The sequence below is a fragment of the Aulostomus chinensis genome, chromosome 10, assembly GCF_037954235.1.
Source record: "Aulostomus chinensis isolate RoL2024-O1b breed Wild chromosome 10, RoL_Achi_v1.0, whole genome shotgun sequence".
NCBI lineage: Eukaryota > Metazoa > Chordata > Actinopteri > Syngnathiformes > Aulostomidae > Aulostomus > Aulostomus chinensis.
The window spans coordinates 2363138-2378152 of record NC_141329.1 but is presented as its reverse complement, the minus strand read 5'-3'; the positions used below and the strand labels follow the sequence as shown (position 1 = coordinate 2378152).

Here is a 15015-nt window from a genome sequence, read left to right as displayed (position 1 = left end):
AAGGAGAAATGGAGACGCGTTGCTCGCAACAGGCGTCTCTATAAATAGACGCTGATCCAGAATGTAAATGAATCTGGCTGATATTCCTCACTTCGTTTGGGTTACTAATGAAGGCTAAATCAGTGCAGCTGATATTACGGCGCTCAGGCACTGATCTCTGCTTAGATGTTACAACCTGTAATTGGAAATACTAAGAAGGGCTTCCCCATTACGCTCCATTTCCCTCTAAACAGTATGTGAGGATGCCGTCGCCACGGTTAACTTTGTTATGAGGTGAGAGGGGAGCAGTGAGGAAGTGAGGAGAGGAGAGAGCCGTGATGCAACGCAACACGACCCAGCGGTGCTATAGCGAGCGAGTGCATTTGTTAATTTACTCTACTCATGCTGAAAATGCGGAAGTGTCTTTGGGGATCCCCGGAGTCCATTATCTCCACTTTGTTGAGAATTAAATAAGCTGCTAAAGTGCTGCTTTATTTCACTGTTATTTGATCTCACTGGACGTTCAACCACCGATGACTTGTGAGATGGCTGCAGGTTTCTGAGAGAAAAGAGCCTCGGCCTTTTGAATACGTCTTGGTGTGTGACTGTGCGATTGTATTATCCAGCAGGCTTGGGTTTTTACACTTGTTTGTCAGGGTAAATGCTGGAGATGCGCAGGTGTGCTAGTAGATCAAACCCTGATTGTCAAAGACCTGCGAGACAAAATAAGGTTTAGATTTCTTTGTCCAAACTGAACGAGTCACATCTGCTTGTTTTCTGCTCCACTCTCAGTGTTAGACAGAATTATTGCTCGAGAGGTTCTTTATGTTCCTTCTGGGAACTCTTAAAAGCACGCTAGTTAGAAATGCACACCAACGAATTCAGGGATCTAACAGGTTCTAGAGCTGGAACCCTTCTGATCCTCGTGTCTCCCGGTCCCCTCTTCTCTCTAGTCCCTCCTTACATTCAGCCCTTCGAGTTCCAGCGTTTCACCATCGGTCAGCGTGTCTTCATCCCCTGCGTGGTCATGTCAGGAGACCGGCCTCTGGACATCACCTGGCAGAAAGATGGGCGGCCAATCCCCGCCAGCCTGGGTGTGACTGTGGACAACATCGACTTCACCAGCTCGCTGAGAATCTCCAACCTGACACCCGACCACAACGGCAACTACACCTGCATCGCCCGCAACGAGGCTGCAGCCGTGGAGCACCAGAGTCAGCTCATAGTTCGAGGTGAGACGGAAACAAGGACTGCAGGGTTAGTGGTGGTTTTGTGTAGCCTACATTATACACCATGTATTTGTACTTCTACTAATACTATTTACTATACTCTCTACATGCATTCTTTAAGCCAAGGGTACACCAGTCAGTCTGAACACTAAAATTACTTTCCTCTGGAAGTGATACTGGTATTCTTCTCCATCACACATATATGAACTGGGCGTGTCTTAAAATTAAGAACACAATATGTAAATTAACTTAAAGTTGTAGGTGTTTGTTAGTTAGTTATGTAATAGTGGTCTGATTTTTAATATTTAAGCAGGTCTATTTTAAATGTCCTTTTATTGTAGAAGTAGTAAACACAGCACAAGTAGTTCAAGTATTATTTTGTACTGCAAATAATCTGTGAACTGTATGGCAAGAATAAGTGGAAGTACAATTTATAGTTACAAATTTCACGTTAGTATTTCATGTTAGTCATGTTTGTAACAACAACAGAACAAGGACATCTTCAGAGTTCAGCCTGGTTCCCTGAACCACGCGTCACGATGCAACTCTCTGTCTCTGGAGATTTATACTGCAGTTTTTGTAATATTTATACGATTCGGCACTTGTAGTTGTGTCAACTACAAAATAACTAAGTTTGAGCCACATATACTAAGATTCTTCAGTGTACTTTCCAGTAAGAGTCAAGGATGATTAAGGATCATTTTTCAAGTCTGTATTTTACAAGATAATAATACGCATGTATGTGTGTGTCCAGTTCCTCCTCAGTTTGTGGTTCAGCCTGAGGATCAAGACGGGATCTACGGGAAAACGGTGACTCTCAACTGCTCGGCTGAAGGCTACCCTCCACCCACGATCGTATGGGAACACTCCAAAGGTACGTTACATGAACACACACATCCTGCGTTACCCTCTCAGCAAAAAAAAGGAAAACAACCTCAATCCAAATTCCCAGAATTGCTCAGGAGTACCAGGATCCACTCAGGATCTGACTTCAGTGGTGTACATTTATAAGACAGAAGATTACGGTCCAGAGGTGCAGGAAATGACAGAGATACTTTCATGGTGCCTGCATGAAGGATTTGATTTACTGCATGAGTGTTAGATATTGTGAACTCATCTGCAACAGCAAGGTGGAAGCATGTAGTTGCTCATGTTGTCGAAAAAAACAGTATTTACTGAAATCGAGTTGGTTTTATTCACAAATCCCAACATGGCAGCAGGAAATCCAGGGACTTCGTAGTCTGTGAATATTCCTGGCAGATGACCCTGCAATAGTAGCAGTACTGCCTTGTTTATATAGAACACGCCGCCACCTGTACTGCAAAGGACATTAGAACAATATCAGGGGGAGGTGGGTGGGACAGACAGACAGACAGACAGACAGACAGACAGACAGACATACAGACAGACAGGCAGGCAGGCAGGCAGGCGGGCAGGCAGGCACCAGGTGAGTTTGGCCACTTGAGCAGGGCAGATGAAGAGGGATCCCAGGTGTTTGCTCCCTCATCCATAAAACCAGGGATGAAAGCTTCACCAAGAGGAAGAAAACAGCCAATGAGATGATGAGGTGTGTGTGCGTGTGTAAGCGTGTGTGTGTGTGTCTGTGTCTGTGTCTGTGTACGTGTGTGTGTGTGTTCTATGTCCTATGATCAAAGGAATGACAGATCAGTTTTTCAACCTTTGATGGGATTTGTGTGTGTGCGCGTGTGTGTGTGTGGGTGTGTGTGTGTGTGTGTGAGAGAGAGAGAGAGAGAGTGAGTGAGTTTGACAGAGAGAGAGAGAAGGAGGCCTCATGGCTGATTAGCAACATCTGACCACTTTGGATCAGTAAAGACATCAGGCTGAGCCGCACTGTGTGTGTGTGTGTGTGTGTGTGTGAGTGTGTGTGTGTGTGTGTGCGCGTGCGCGTGTGTGTTAAGAGCGAAGGTCTGTTCAGTGGCTTCCATCATACATTGTTGCCTGTTTTTCCTGGGTTTTTTTTTGTGCTAATGCTCTTTTAACGCATTTTTGAAGAGCGGCGATGACAATTACCTCAGGAAGTGTGTATCCAAGGAAAGTGGTTTGGGAATCGTCTAATTTGTTGTAAAGCGGAGAGCAGTTTGTCCAGGGAATGGCTGTCTGGCATACTTTTATTACAACAGCGGTAGCAGAGAGCCAGATTAATATCTCTGGGAGATATGGAACTGTAAGTAAAGGTCAACCGCTATTAGCATAACAACTAGCGCCATTTGGATATGCAAAATGCATAATTCAAGGAAGAACACATCTCCCTCGCTCTTCCTCTCAAAGCCAGGGGAGCAGGAACAAAGTCACCACTTGACCCTTTGCTAGTCACAGCCACTTGACTGCATTTTAATTAAAAGGCAAAAACCCACAGCTCACTAAATGGCCTAATCTCTACACGCTAACTTTAACACAAGCTAATGCAACGCCTGGCTCAGTTCACACACATGTTTAATACTACATGAGCGAGGTGAAATACAGAGCTTTCATCATTAGAGGAGCAGAGGGCGGCTGAAGGCGGAATTCTCATCATTCAGCGTCGTGTCAGGTTCACTGGCTGTGCTGGTCCTCACTGCTCGGTGTTTGAAACCATCAGAAGGAGGTTTGCAGCACTGGTTTGTTCACAGCGAGATATTCCGACTGCCGCCGTCTCATGTTGATCAGCTTCATCACCGGTGTTTGAGTTTACTCAGCTGTAGAACTGAGCTGTCACCACAGCTGCGAAACAACAGTTAAACACTCATTTTGACACGATGGTTGAAAACAGGTCACTGCACGTTCACGATAGACCAGTTTGAGATGACGGGCGGACACTCCACCAGTGGCACCAGTGGCGCAACGCGATCATTTAGCCACTCTGACCTGTTTTTAGCAGAGGTCTGTTACCAGTCCAGTCAAAAATAAGCAGGGAGGCAGAATTTGTTAGGTTTATTTTGATGATGGAGCTCAAACATCATGGCTGGAACACACATGCTGTTCAAGACTCCAGCCCAACCAGACGGATCCAGGCCCAGAGGATTCATCTGTGCTAAACTGAGATTACATCAGTTTATACTCAAAGGTGATTTACACACTTCTTGTGAATATTTCTTGGGTGTTTGTCATCTTAACAAATATAAGCAGCAAATAATGTGCAAAGAATAAATCCGGAGAGTTGACCACTCGCTCAGGAGTCTTAAGTCGGAGGAAATCCTCGTCTAACTACAGTAAACACATCTGAATTTGTGTGGCAAAGCCCCGTGTTGAAGGCCAGCAGCAAGGCTCCCCTTCTGCCTGTTGTTCCCCTGCACCGACCAATCTGCCGTCGTGTTGAACATGAGCGCTGTGTCTGCTCTGATTGCATCACACCGGCAGCTCGGCCTGCTACGCTGCGCTCAGCAGCTGTTTGGCGGTTTAAGGATTTAGGCCTGGTGTTAAGAAACATGTTTACAATCCTCCCTAAATCTGACAGGCTTTGTCATCAAATCTGTAAACACAGGCATGTGCTCAAATGAAATCACACACACACACACACACACGCGCGCGCACACGCACACAGCGGACGTCAGCTTAGTGTACCATATTCCATTTTGGCATTGTGGTTTTTTTCTTTACTCCACTGCACAGCCCGAACTTTAAGCGTGTGTAGATGTTGGTCATTATTAACCCTACTGTCCTCTTCCTCATGCTGCAGGTGCGGGCGTCCCCCAGTTTCAGCCCATCCCTCTGAACAGTGGCTCCCGCATCCAGCTGCTGAGCAACGGCTCTCTGCTGATCAAGCACGTGCTGGAGGATGACAATGGCTTTTACCTGTGTAAGGTCAGCAACGACGTGGGAGCCGATGTCAGCAAGTCCATGTACCTCACTGTCAAAAGTAAGAGCCTTTATCTGATCAATAACAGCTGATGTGAAGCAATCAATGCGTATTCCAGTGTCTCTCCGTCAGTGCTGCAAAAGGCCACCATTACTCATGAGTTCCAGCTGCAGGGTTTTCCAGAAATTCTGGCTTGAAACTGATCGGCAAGCCTGGAACTTTGTATGTAAACAGGGAGGCAGCTGAGTCGCTGGTTTGAGACCTGATCCTCTAAAACGACACCTGTGGTTGACACGAACTTGAGGTAATTTGGAAGACAGATTTGCTTTAAAACTTTAGTGCCAGGGAAGATGATAAAAAAAACGAATATCATTTACATTTATACCTCTTAGTGATCGTGAAAACTAATGCTCACACTCCCAGTAACACAGAGGGTCCAAACATTGCTCCCATTCTCTGATGGGTGCATGTCGGCACATTGCTGTTTGTTTGTGAGTGCTGCTATTAACCGGAGCCAGGTCCAGACTCTCATATTGGTGGTCTGTGTACCAACAGCATGCATTTATGGAAAAAAAGTGCATAGTTCCAGCATGAATGCAGGCTGTTGGTGCTCCAGACCCTCCCCTCTGGAAACACTCTCCTGGGTGGAGCGTGCTGGGGCGGTTGCTATTTCAGCGAAGCCCCTTTTGATGCATGAAGGGGCATTAAATCTGAATCACAGAGCAAGGCTCATCAACGTGACCTCATCAGCATATGTGTGTGTGTGTGTGTGTGTGTGTGTGTGTGTGTGTGTGTGTGTGTGTGTGTGTGTGTGTGTGTGTGTGTGTGTGTGTGTGTGTGTGTAAAAAGCACATAGAATCAGTAAAAAGCGCATTTTTTAAAACATTTATTTGGTGATACACAACAAGAGAAAAGAGACAAAATCTGCTGTGGTGTTCCCTTTTGCTCAAACACTAGAAAACCTACAACAACCAGGATGCACTGGGCTCTTTGCTCACTCCTGGGCCACTGGAATGTTGCCGTTACTAGCAGTAAAGTAGCTATTTTACGTACTTGCTCAGACACCCATTCCACCCATGCTGGCTGTGGCTGACAACATGGTGGACAGCCTGTTGACCTGACTGTCCTTGTCGTGCCCACACACCTAAAATGCTATATTATAATATTTCTGCTTTCACTGACAAATGAGTGTTGTTCACTTGTAAAGTTCCCTGCATTATAATGATTTAAAGCTGGTTAAAATGTTCTTCTTCTCTTGAATGTCCCCAGCTGCAGATCTCCTGCTTCAGTTGAGTATTAGCATGTAGCCTCCCTGTAGAGCGAGGAGTGGCTGCTCGTATCCATGGGGCTTAGAAGCTAGAGAGGCTTATTTTCTCGCTGCTACTGTTATCAAACTGTAGGACGAGGAGTCACGCTGACGGGCAGCCCTCTCGCTGTCTCTGACACTCTTTATCACCCAAGTACAAGAAGTACCACAAGAAAAGAATGCAAAACGTGTGTATACAAGAAGAGAACTACAGTTGGAAGGAACACACAATAACTGCATGTTTTTGAATGTAACTGAGTCTGATGGAATGGAGGTCAGATGTTCAAAATGCTGGAGAACTGACCGTGACCTCTGACCCCTCTGTGGAGGGAAAATAATCTGTGTGGAAATCTCCTGCCAGATACATCAGTTTTGCTTTTCTTTTTATCATTAACATCCACTGGCATGTCATGGATATTCATGTGTCACTGTAATTGAGCCTCGTAGCGTACGAGGTTGAAAGCAGCCACTGTGTGAATCTGCCAGCGCTGCAGAGACAAACATGCTTTCATAGGTCAGATTCATGGCTCCATCACCCGGTTGCTATGCAGAAAGTTGACCCATGGCTGTTCTAACCCTTTTTCTTCTTTTTTCTACCACCCACTGAATAAACACGGCAGCTACAAATGAACTCAACTCCTTTTCACGTGCATCACGTGATCAGTCTTTACAGTGAGCTGAATCCTAAAATCCACACTGACGTTAAACACAAAATGTTTTAGCTTCTACACCTGAGAGACGCATGTTAGGAGATGGAGCTGCTCTCCCCCGTAATTCTTCTGTATGCTAAGAAATGCTGAGTAGGGGTCTCTCTCTCTCTCTCTCTCTCTCTCTCTCTCTCTCTCACACACACACACACACACACACACACACACACAGCCTATATATTGTTGGTAGGAGGACAGAGCATCCCAGTCTGACAAGTGAAGCCAGTGCAGAAGTGTCTTAAGCTTGCATTCTTTCCAATGGGCAGCAGGGGGCGATGAGAGAAGCCTTCGAGAGCTCACTTGATTTATTTTCACATTTTCCTAAAAAGATTTTCTCTCAATCACAAGATTTAAATCTTCTCCATAACAGTATGATGTTTACTTTGCAATGTCTATTCCCAAACCATGAAGAAGGATTTGAAATCAGCGCGTTGCTACGACAACTGGATGTGTTCATACCGCGGGTGCACTCCAACTCCACCACCTTGGCCAAAAGAGTCACCTCAGTGTTCCTCCTCAGAGTTTTGTGGCTCGGACTCGTGGTGTGTTACACCTGTATGATGATGATGATGATGCTCCACACACCTGAGAGTCCTCTGCAGTTGGAGAGGCAGCACGCATTCATTCAGAATGAGTGTGTGTGTGTATTTCTATCAGATAAACCATAAAATACCAATAAATACAGAATACACAGGACCTTTGTGTGTGTGTGTGTGTGTGTGTGTGTGTGTGTGTGTGTGTGTGTGTTTGTGTGTGTCTGTGTGTGTGTTTGGTTTTGTTGGTGTTTCTGCATCTTGTTGTGGTTGAGTGAGAAGTAAACAGATAAAATGCAAAGTTTAATTTTAATTGGTTTTCGCCCTTTCATCGACTACAGTGGAGGAAATGAGAGAGGAAGGGTGAAAGGGAGGGAGAGAGAGAGAGAGAGGGAGGGAGGGAGGGAGAGAGAGAGAGAGGGAGGGAGGGAGGGAGAGAGAGAGAGGGAGGGAGGGAGGGAGGGAGAGAGAGAGAGAGGGAGGGAGGGAGAGAGAGAGTTGACCCAATGAACTCATTCTACCGTTGCTCCAGGCTTCAGTTTCATGCTGTTCGCTGCTGCACTATCAAAGTGAATTTTTACAACTCCACTGCTGAATAATGTAAGCTCACCTCTCATAAATGACTCGTTCCATCGACATCAACTGCAACGGGAACTTTGTTTACAACTTTTAATGACCAAAAGGATGTTGTTCCCCTGAAGATTAATTCACGTTTCTATAGTCATTTGATTAAAATACATGGTGAGGCATCTGTGGGGTTTTTTTTAATTTGTTGCAGTGCAAGTAAGTTCATTCTTATTATAAATATACACAGTTGTTACATACGAAATGTATTGTTACTGCTTTAAATAAAATAATTACTGACCTGCCCACAGCTGCTGCTTCTCCCTGAGGGGCTCAAAGCACCGGCACAATTAGACCAAATAAACTCCCTCAGTTCAGGTCTGGCAGTATTCATGCAAAAAAGGTCAAATTGCACATCATTTTACTGTCCATTAAGGACTCGCCATCAGGCTGAATAGCTGATCTTAATCCTTTAATTTTGGAATAATTAACTCATGAATATGTCAAACAGTGTTTCATAGCTATTTCAGGAAAGATAAACCCAAAATATTTCCAATTGATGCGCTGTAAGTCGAGTGATGAGTGGCAGCCGCAATCACAAAAATCCACACTCTTGATCCCAACTGGGTGCAGTGAGAATGATCAAAATATCAGCGTCACTGCAGCCTCGCTGCTCGCTGGTCAGGTCTTCCTTTCCTCTCATTCACACAGGACCAGTTCACCCTCCTTCACGTTCCTCTCGTCAGAGGAAGAACTCTCTATTTCATAATTTACCCTAAAAGCTCGCTCCCTAAAAATGCATTCACAAAAGTAACTTCCACCTGCCTTCAAGCGCAGCTCAAATAATTCACATTACAGGGAACTGCTGGGATGTCCCTGCTCTTCTGTGATTGGCTGCTGAGCCATCACATGGCGACGCGGCTGCGGGTTCATCGCTGGTTGGCAGAAGCTCGTACTCTCTGGACGCTTCCCGCTTAAGTTCACTCACTGGCAGGCTTTCATGTCCGTTTCCGAATGAATTTGGATTCAATTTATCTTCCCATTCCTTTCTGTTTCCACAGTTTGTCATCCATTCTGCAGATGAAAGCCTACACGTGTTGTGTTTTCATTCATGTGTTCACACATGCAGCGTGTGCATTATGAGATGCAGGAACTGCTGAGTGCATTTCTGCCTCATTTAAATCTGTCAATACATCAATTAGAGGCTGACAAGAGGCTCCAGGGAAGAAGCGTCCGTGTGTGTCGCTGCTTTATTTGCACTCTGGCTGTGTTTGTATTTTATACTTGCAGCAATGAGAGAAAGATTAAAAAGATAAATAACACATTATTTCATTTTACGCCCTTGTTCTGTCGCCAGCAGCTGTGTGAGTGTGTGTCTGTGTGTGTGTGTTCTCAAAGTGTCTGAATTCCTCTTTGAATGTGACAGGCATTACATTTATTAACTGCTTCCTAATCATTTTTTTAGTTTTATTTGCTGGCGCTACTAACAAAACAATTTTATTCCCAGATGAATTTGAGAGTGATGCAGGATTTATTGAAGTGATTGGTTCCTGCTGCTCCTCTGTGCCTGTTTTGGTGTTTGTCGTTTTCAAGATCATGGCATCAACATGGAGGTTCTTCTGAAGGGAGAAAAAAAGAGGATTGTTCTGCTTTCACAAAGTCGGGGGTCCTTTTGGCCCCGTAGATTAGCATCTCTTTAAGATGAGACATCATGAAGGGTATGAATGCCCCTCTTTAATGTCCATGTTGAGAATTGGAGCAGTTTGTAAATCGTCTTTGCGTGATGGGTGATCATCGATTCGTTCTGCAGTTTTATTTTGATTGATTTCTCAAATTAGCTGCTCAAAAAGTGCTGAAAGGCCTGAGTTTATGGCCATAAATGGCTTGTTTTGTCCAACGAGCAGCCAAAAGATCCTCAGATATGAACTTGATTTGATATGTGATATCAAGGATAAATAGAAGGAAATGCAGTGCATGAGCTCCTACGAGTTTTGAACGCAGGTTCTTTGGCCTCACAAAACATCAAAGCCTTTCAGGCATAATGTGATGTCATTACTGCGTGCCCCGCCCCTTTAGCGAGTGTCATTTTAGGGGTACAGACATAGGTGACGTAAAAAAAAACCTCCCAGTGCCTGAAGTCACAGTACGTCTGTCCCTGCCTCTCACGAATCACAATGCTACCCTACAGGCTGAAAGCCAACATCAAAGCTACCCAGGCTTTCATCTCAGTCATTCTGACTGTCATCCCAGACCCCAGAGCCTGGGTGTTTGTTGAGTTAATTGAGTCACATTCAGATATGTTCAGAAGTTTATTGCTTTTTTTTTATCGTGAGATCACCTGGAAACATTAAGCGATTAATTTTCTCTGAGCGACTGTAAATTGACTCATGGATTTGAGATCTTTTTGCTGGTACAACCGCTCCACCACGGAGATCATTTAGGCTCCAGACAACAAGGTGGCTGGAACCCAACAGCAGGGGTTAGACAAACAAACAGGGTCCTGCACCATTTATTTCTTTTCTTGTCTCATCCCTCTACACCTCCTTCTCTCCCTGACTATCTCTGCCTCCGCCTCCCTCCCTCCTCTCTGCTCTCTCCCTTGTCTCCCCTCTTCCCACTCGCACTTTCTCCTCTACCCGCCTGTGTTTTATTACAGGGCCCTGTAATATCGCTAGATATTAAAAAATATACATCAACCGAGCAATTATGGGCTATCAAAAAGAATAGGTTCAGCCCGGTGCCCTGCGTGTGCTGCACGGTAGTTGCATAGAGATGAGATGAGGAGGGAGCGAGTGAGCGAGCGAGGCACAAGCAGGACTGGCGACGACTGTAGAAGTCTTCTTCACCTGCTGGTGATCATTGAAGATGTTACACATCCGCCTCAAACAAGGTCATACATGCATATTCATACACGGAAGCACACACTCTTAAAGGGACAGGTATAAGGCACATAAGTGACAGGCTTTCACATGCACACGCCTCATACGTGACACATTTGTACGCGAGAACGCTGCTGCAAACACGACGTGTTAACTTGCACTGCCAAGGCCTCCGATTTATGGAGAGAATAGCCCCTGTTAAGAAGCCATAACATTTAGAGAAGGGGCTTGGGAGACTCTTTTAATAGGACTTACTTAAAATTCATAGTTGCTATGCAAAATAAATCAGTGATTTCCTGCGTTGGGGCAGTGGGAGAGGGGGTGGCGGTGTTGGGAGCCAGGGAGAGGGAGGGAGGGGCTGCGAGTGAATAAGAGATGAGGTTTAAACGCTGGCAGTCCCAAGTCTGACACATTTCATCATGTGGGGGTTGACGGTGTGCGCACATGTGCACGCACGCACACACACACGTGAGGGTCTAGCTATCACAGGGAAGACCTTCATTAATATAATGCGTTTCTCAGCCCCTCACCCTGTCACAGCTAAATGCCCCTAAACCTCCAACTGCCCTTCCAAGGTCTCTGAGACGGGACCCCGATGTCCTCGGCTCCTCTAAATGTCATCATTTCAGGCGTTCTAATCATGACTTTCTTACAAGCCATTAAGAATGAAGTAGAAAATAAAATAACTTTAAACTTAACAGTTTTATTTGATGTTGTGACATTATAGTTTGTGTTTTTTTTTTTACTTTATCGTTAACATTTTAATCTTTTCATCAATTCTTACTCATTTTAATTCGATTAGAACCTTCGAATGTGCTGTCGCGGACCAAAGGAGAAACATTTTACGTTTCCTATTTGTCTTCATGTGGGATTTTGATTGGTGGGAATGAGCTTTGTAGCTCTCTGGGTTGTAATGTTGAATATGAAAATCAGGGCGTGACGTGCATTGTTTTATATTTGATCATCACGTATATACATTGGTATATTTGATAAGGGACCAAAAAACAGAGGTACAGAGGTGATGTTATTGTGTCAAATCTTTATGCAGTGTTTGAGTCAGAAAGCGGACATTATTTGGTTTGTCCGCGAAAGAGAATTAAGAAGTCAATGTCAGAAATCTACATTCAGCAGATGTTGATGCGTGGTCCACCTGTCCTCCATGTGCTCCTGCGGTGCCCGTGTCAGCCAGGCCTCGCTGCAGGAGAGCCACACCAGAGCATTTCCCTCTCTGTCAGGCACATTTTCATTCACATAAGCACAGTTTAATAAATGATTCATTATAATTTCAAGGGCTTTAATTGGCTCGTGATGGTCTAACCTTCCTGGCACTCCTCTCAGCTGAGCCTGCTCAGCATCTGTGTGAAAACAAAACACACGATCGCAGTTGTCTACAAATCAGTTTGACCCCCGGGACGTTTGTGTGTCGTTTTCTAAACTGATTTTGTTGGGTTGTTTTTATTTGTCACTGCCTCTGGTTTTTTCCTGCATATTCTCATGTATGTACATGCCCTTTGCTTGTCAGTTTGTGTGCATGCATCCTGTAGATGCGCAAAAGGCCATTTTCTGTATCTATTTCTGAAAGTGCAAGTTTGTGTGTTGCTATCTGTGCATGTAGATATTTGTGAGTGTTTCTGCGTGAGACAACAGTACGGCCAGCGGACTTGTCTGCTGTGTATGAATAATCAAAGTGGTCTCTCTCATCATTAAATCATGGCTGTCCTGGTGAGAGCCTGAGGGGGCACATGGAGCGAGAGAGCGAGGGAGGGAGAGGGATCATAGTTAGCGCTGCAGGGGTACATGCTCTCGCTCTCTCCTCCATCGTGTAGTGTGGCTGAGATGTGTCATGAGCACAAGTCTTTTCTGCTCTCTGTGCTTGCCCACTTAGCTCCCCTAGACACACACACTCGTACATATGCACACACAGCGTTAACACTCATGCGCAAGCACGCAGACACATTATCCAGGAGTGTAGACTCGCTCAGACGCAGACACACATCCTGGACTCCTCTTGAAAGGCAAAGGCCTCCGACAGCACCAGCGTCACGTAGCTGCTACTGCTCTCCTTCTAAATGACGGAGGGCTGCACGGGTCACGTCCACCCTTCCTGCAGGAAAGCACTGAGACCGTCGCCTCATCGGGATGGTGTTTACCGAGATGGTCTGGGATACTAATAATTTATTAATTTTTATTATTTATAATTTTATCAGCTACTGCAGAGCTGGGCGTTTAAGGGAAACCAATCAAAAATGGACATTTAGAACCTCTCTTCGACTCGTGGGGGGACCATTAGGAGCGTCCACAAAACATAAAAGAATTGCTCCTTTCTTTTGATGTTTTGACAGGCGGCGAGCAACATTTAGGAGCATTAGCACGACCTCGGCTGGAGAGTGAACAAGCTTTTGAATAAAACTCCAAAACTGAAAAAACAAGCTTTTAAACAGGAGTAAAATTGAAATATATTTGTGTTTAAATGTAAAAATAGATGGGCCTCCCTTAAACATCCCAGCACGTCCCACCTCTAAAATGCGGTGTCTGTCGCCATTACGATCAACTCTCTGTGTAATTGTTGCCCCCTGCTGGCCATCAAAGGATGCATTTTTAAAGAGCTTCCTGGTTGGCTTCACTTCTCAGACTCAGACGCTGGGCAGGATCCGGTGCTTGGTGTGTCTGTGGTGAGGCTCTGCTTCCTTGATTTCCATCATCTGTTTCTTTTCGGCCCAGACTTCCCAGTTCCTCTGTCTGTGTACAGATGTTTAGACCGGACGTCACAGCCACGTGGAGCTGTACCGAGCTGCACAGAGTCATGGGACTGAATGCTTGGTTGAGTTGGTGGTTGTCTAATTGTTGTTTTGGTCAGTTTTCTTAGTCGAGTAGACAAATGTGTGTTTGTGTGGTGAAGGAACAGCTGGGACGGGAACCGGGAGTGAGACGCTCACTGCTCTTAGAACCGTCCAGCATCTCCTTTCGTTTGTCTCTCAACCTGACAAATTCTTTTGTGTATTCATAAACATTTTCTGAGCCGTGCACAACCCTCGTTATCAGATGGTCAGCAGCTTTTCACCTTCAGCCTGACGTCTACGACAGGAATGGTGTCCAGCCTGTCCAGAGTGCTGAAGATTAGCATATTCATTCTGTCTGCTCACAGCTTCAGAACTAATGTGGTGTAATCCAGTTCAGGAGCTTCACACTGCAGAGATCATTATACAGAGAATCGCACCTGAAAGTCTCAACAAGTGGTATTATCATGCTTCATGCAAGTGGAGAGAGAAAGGCCCGATGAAAGAGAGGATGAGTTTACACATGCACACACACACACACACACACACACACACACACACACACAAGTATAAAGTGAGATGTGGTGCTAATGAGCCCAGTGTGTGGTTACGGCGTCGAGCCAGACCAGCTCCACGCTCAGACCGATGGGAGTTCAGTCAGGAGTCACCACTTTCTTCTCCGTTCCTCCGCCTCATCCTCAGAAAGCAGCATGTTACCATTTTTCTGTTGTTATCAAAGACACGCGAGCTTGAAAGAGAAAAGGAGGCCTTTTCAGTAAAGGGCAAGAAATGCAGTACAGTTGTGTTTGTAAGAGTATTTGATTTCTTGTGTTTTGACTGTGAAAACTATAATATCGAAATTGTTCCATGGGGTGATGAAGCAGACATGCAGTAGAGGTCTGTTTTACTGACTTCTTCAAAACTGCATGTACAAAAACCTACAAAACGAATTATTTCAACTGATTACATGTTCGCTCTCTATTTGTTTCTCTCCCTGCCGTCTCCCTCACCTCCACGCAGTCCCAGCCATGATCACCTCGTACCCCAACACCACGCTGGCCACGCAGGGCGAGGAGAAGAGGATGAGCTGCATCGCTCACGGCGAGAAGCCCATCATGGTGCGCTGGGAGAAAGAAGAACGCATCATTAACCCGGAGACCAGCCGATACGTGGTCACTGTCAAGGAGGTGGCCGACGAAGTCATCTCCACGCTGGTGGTGGGTGCTCGCCGCTCAGTTTTCACTC

At 45.4% G+C, this 15015-nt stretch overlaps 1 protein-coding gene across 6 annotated transcripts in view; it reads left to right on the top strand.

The window, feature by feature from the left end:
- Nucleotides 1-15015, top strand: part of dscamb (Down syndrome cell adhesion molecule b) — a 114380-nt gene that overhangs the window by 82469 nt on the left and 16896 nt on the right. For all 6 annotated transcript variants that reach the window (XM_086215531.1, XM_086215532.1, XM_086215530.1 and 3 more), the window contains 4 exons: nt 933-1211; nt 1963-2082; nt 4885-5064; nt 14791-14987. In XM_086215531.1, the coding sequence (XP_086071657.1) occupies nt 933-1211; nt 1963-2082; nt 4885-5064; nt 14791-14987 (776 nt within the window). The remainder of the gene's footprint in view (nt 1-932; nt 1212-1962; nt 2083-4884; nt 5065-14790; nt 14988-15015) is intronic.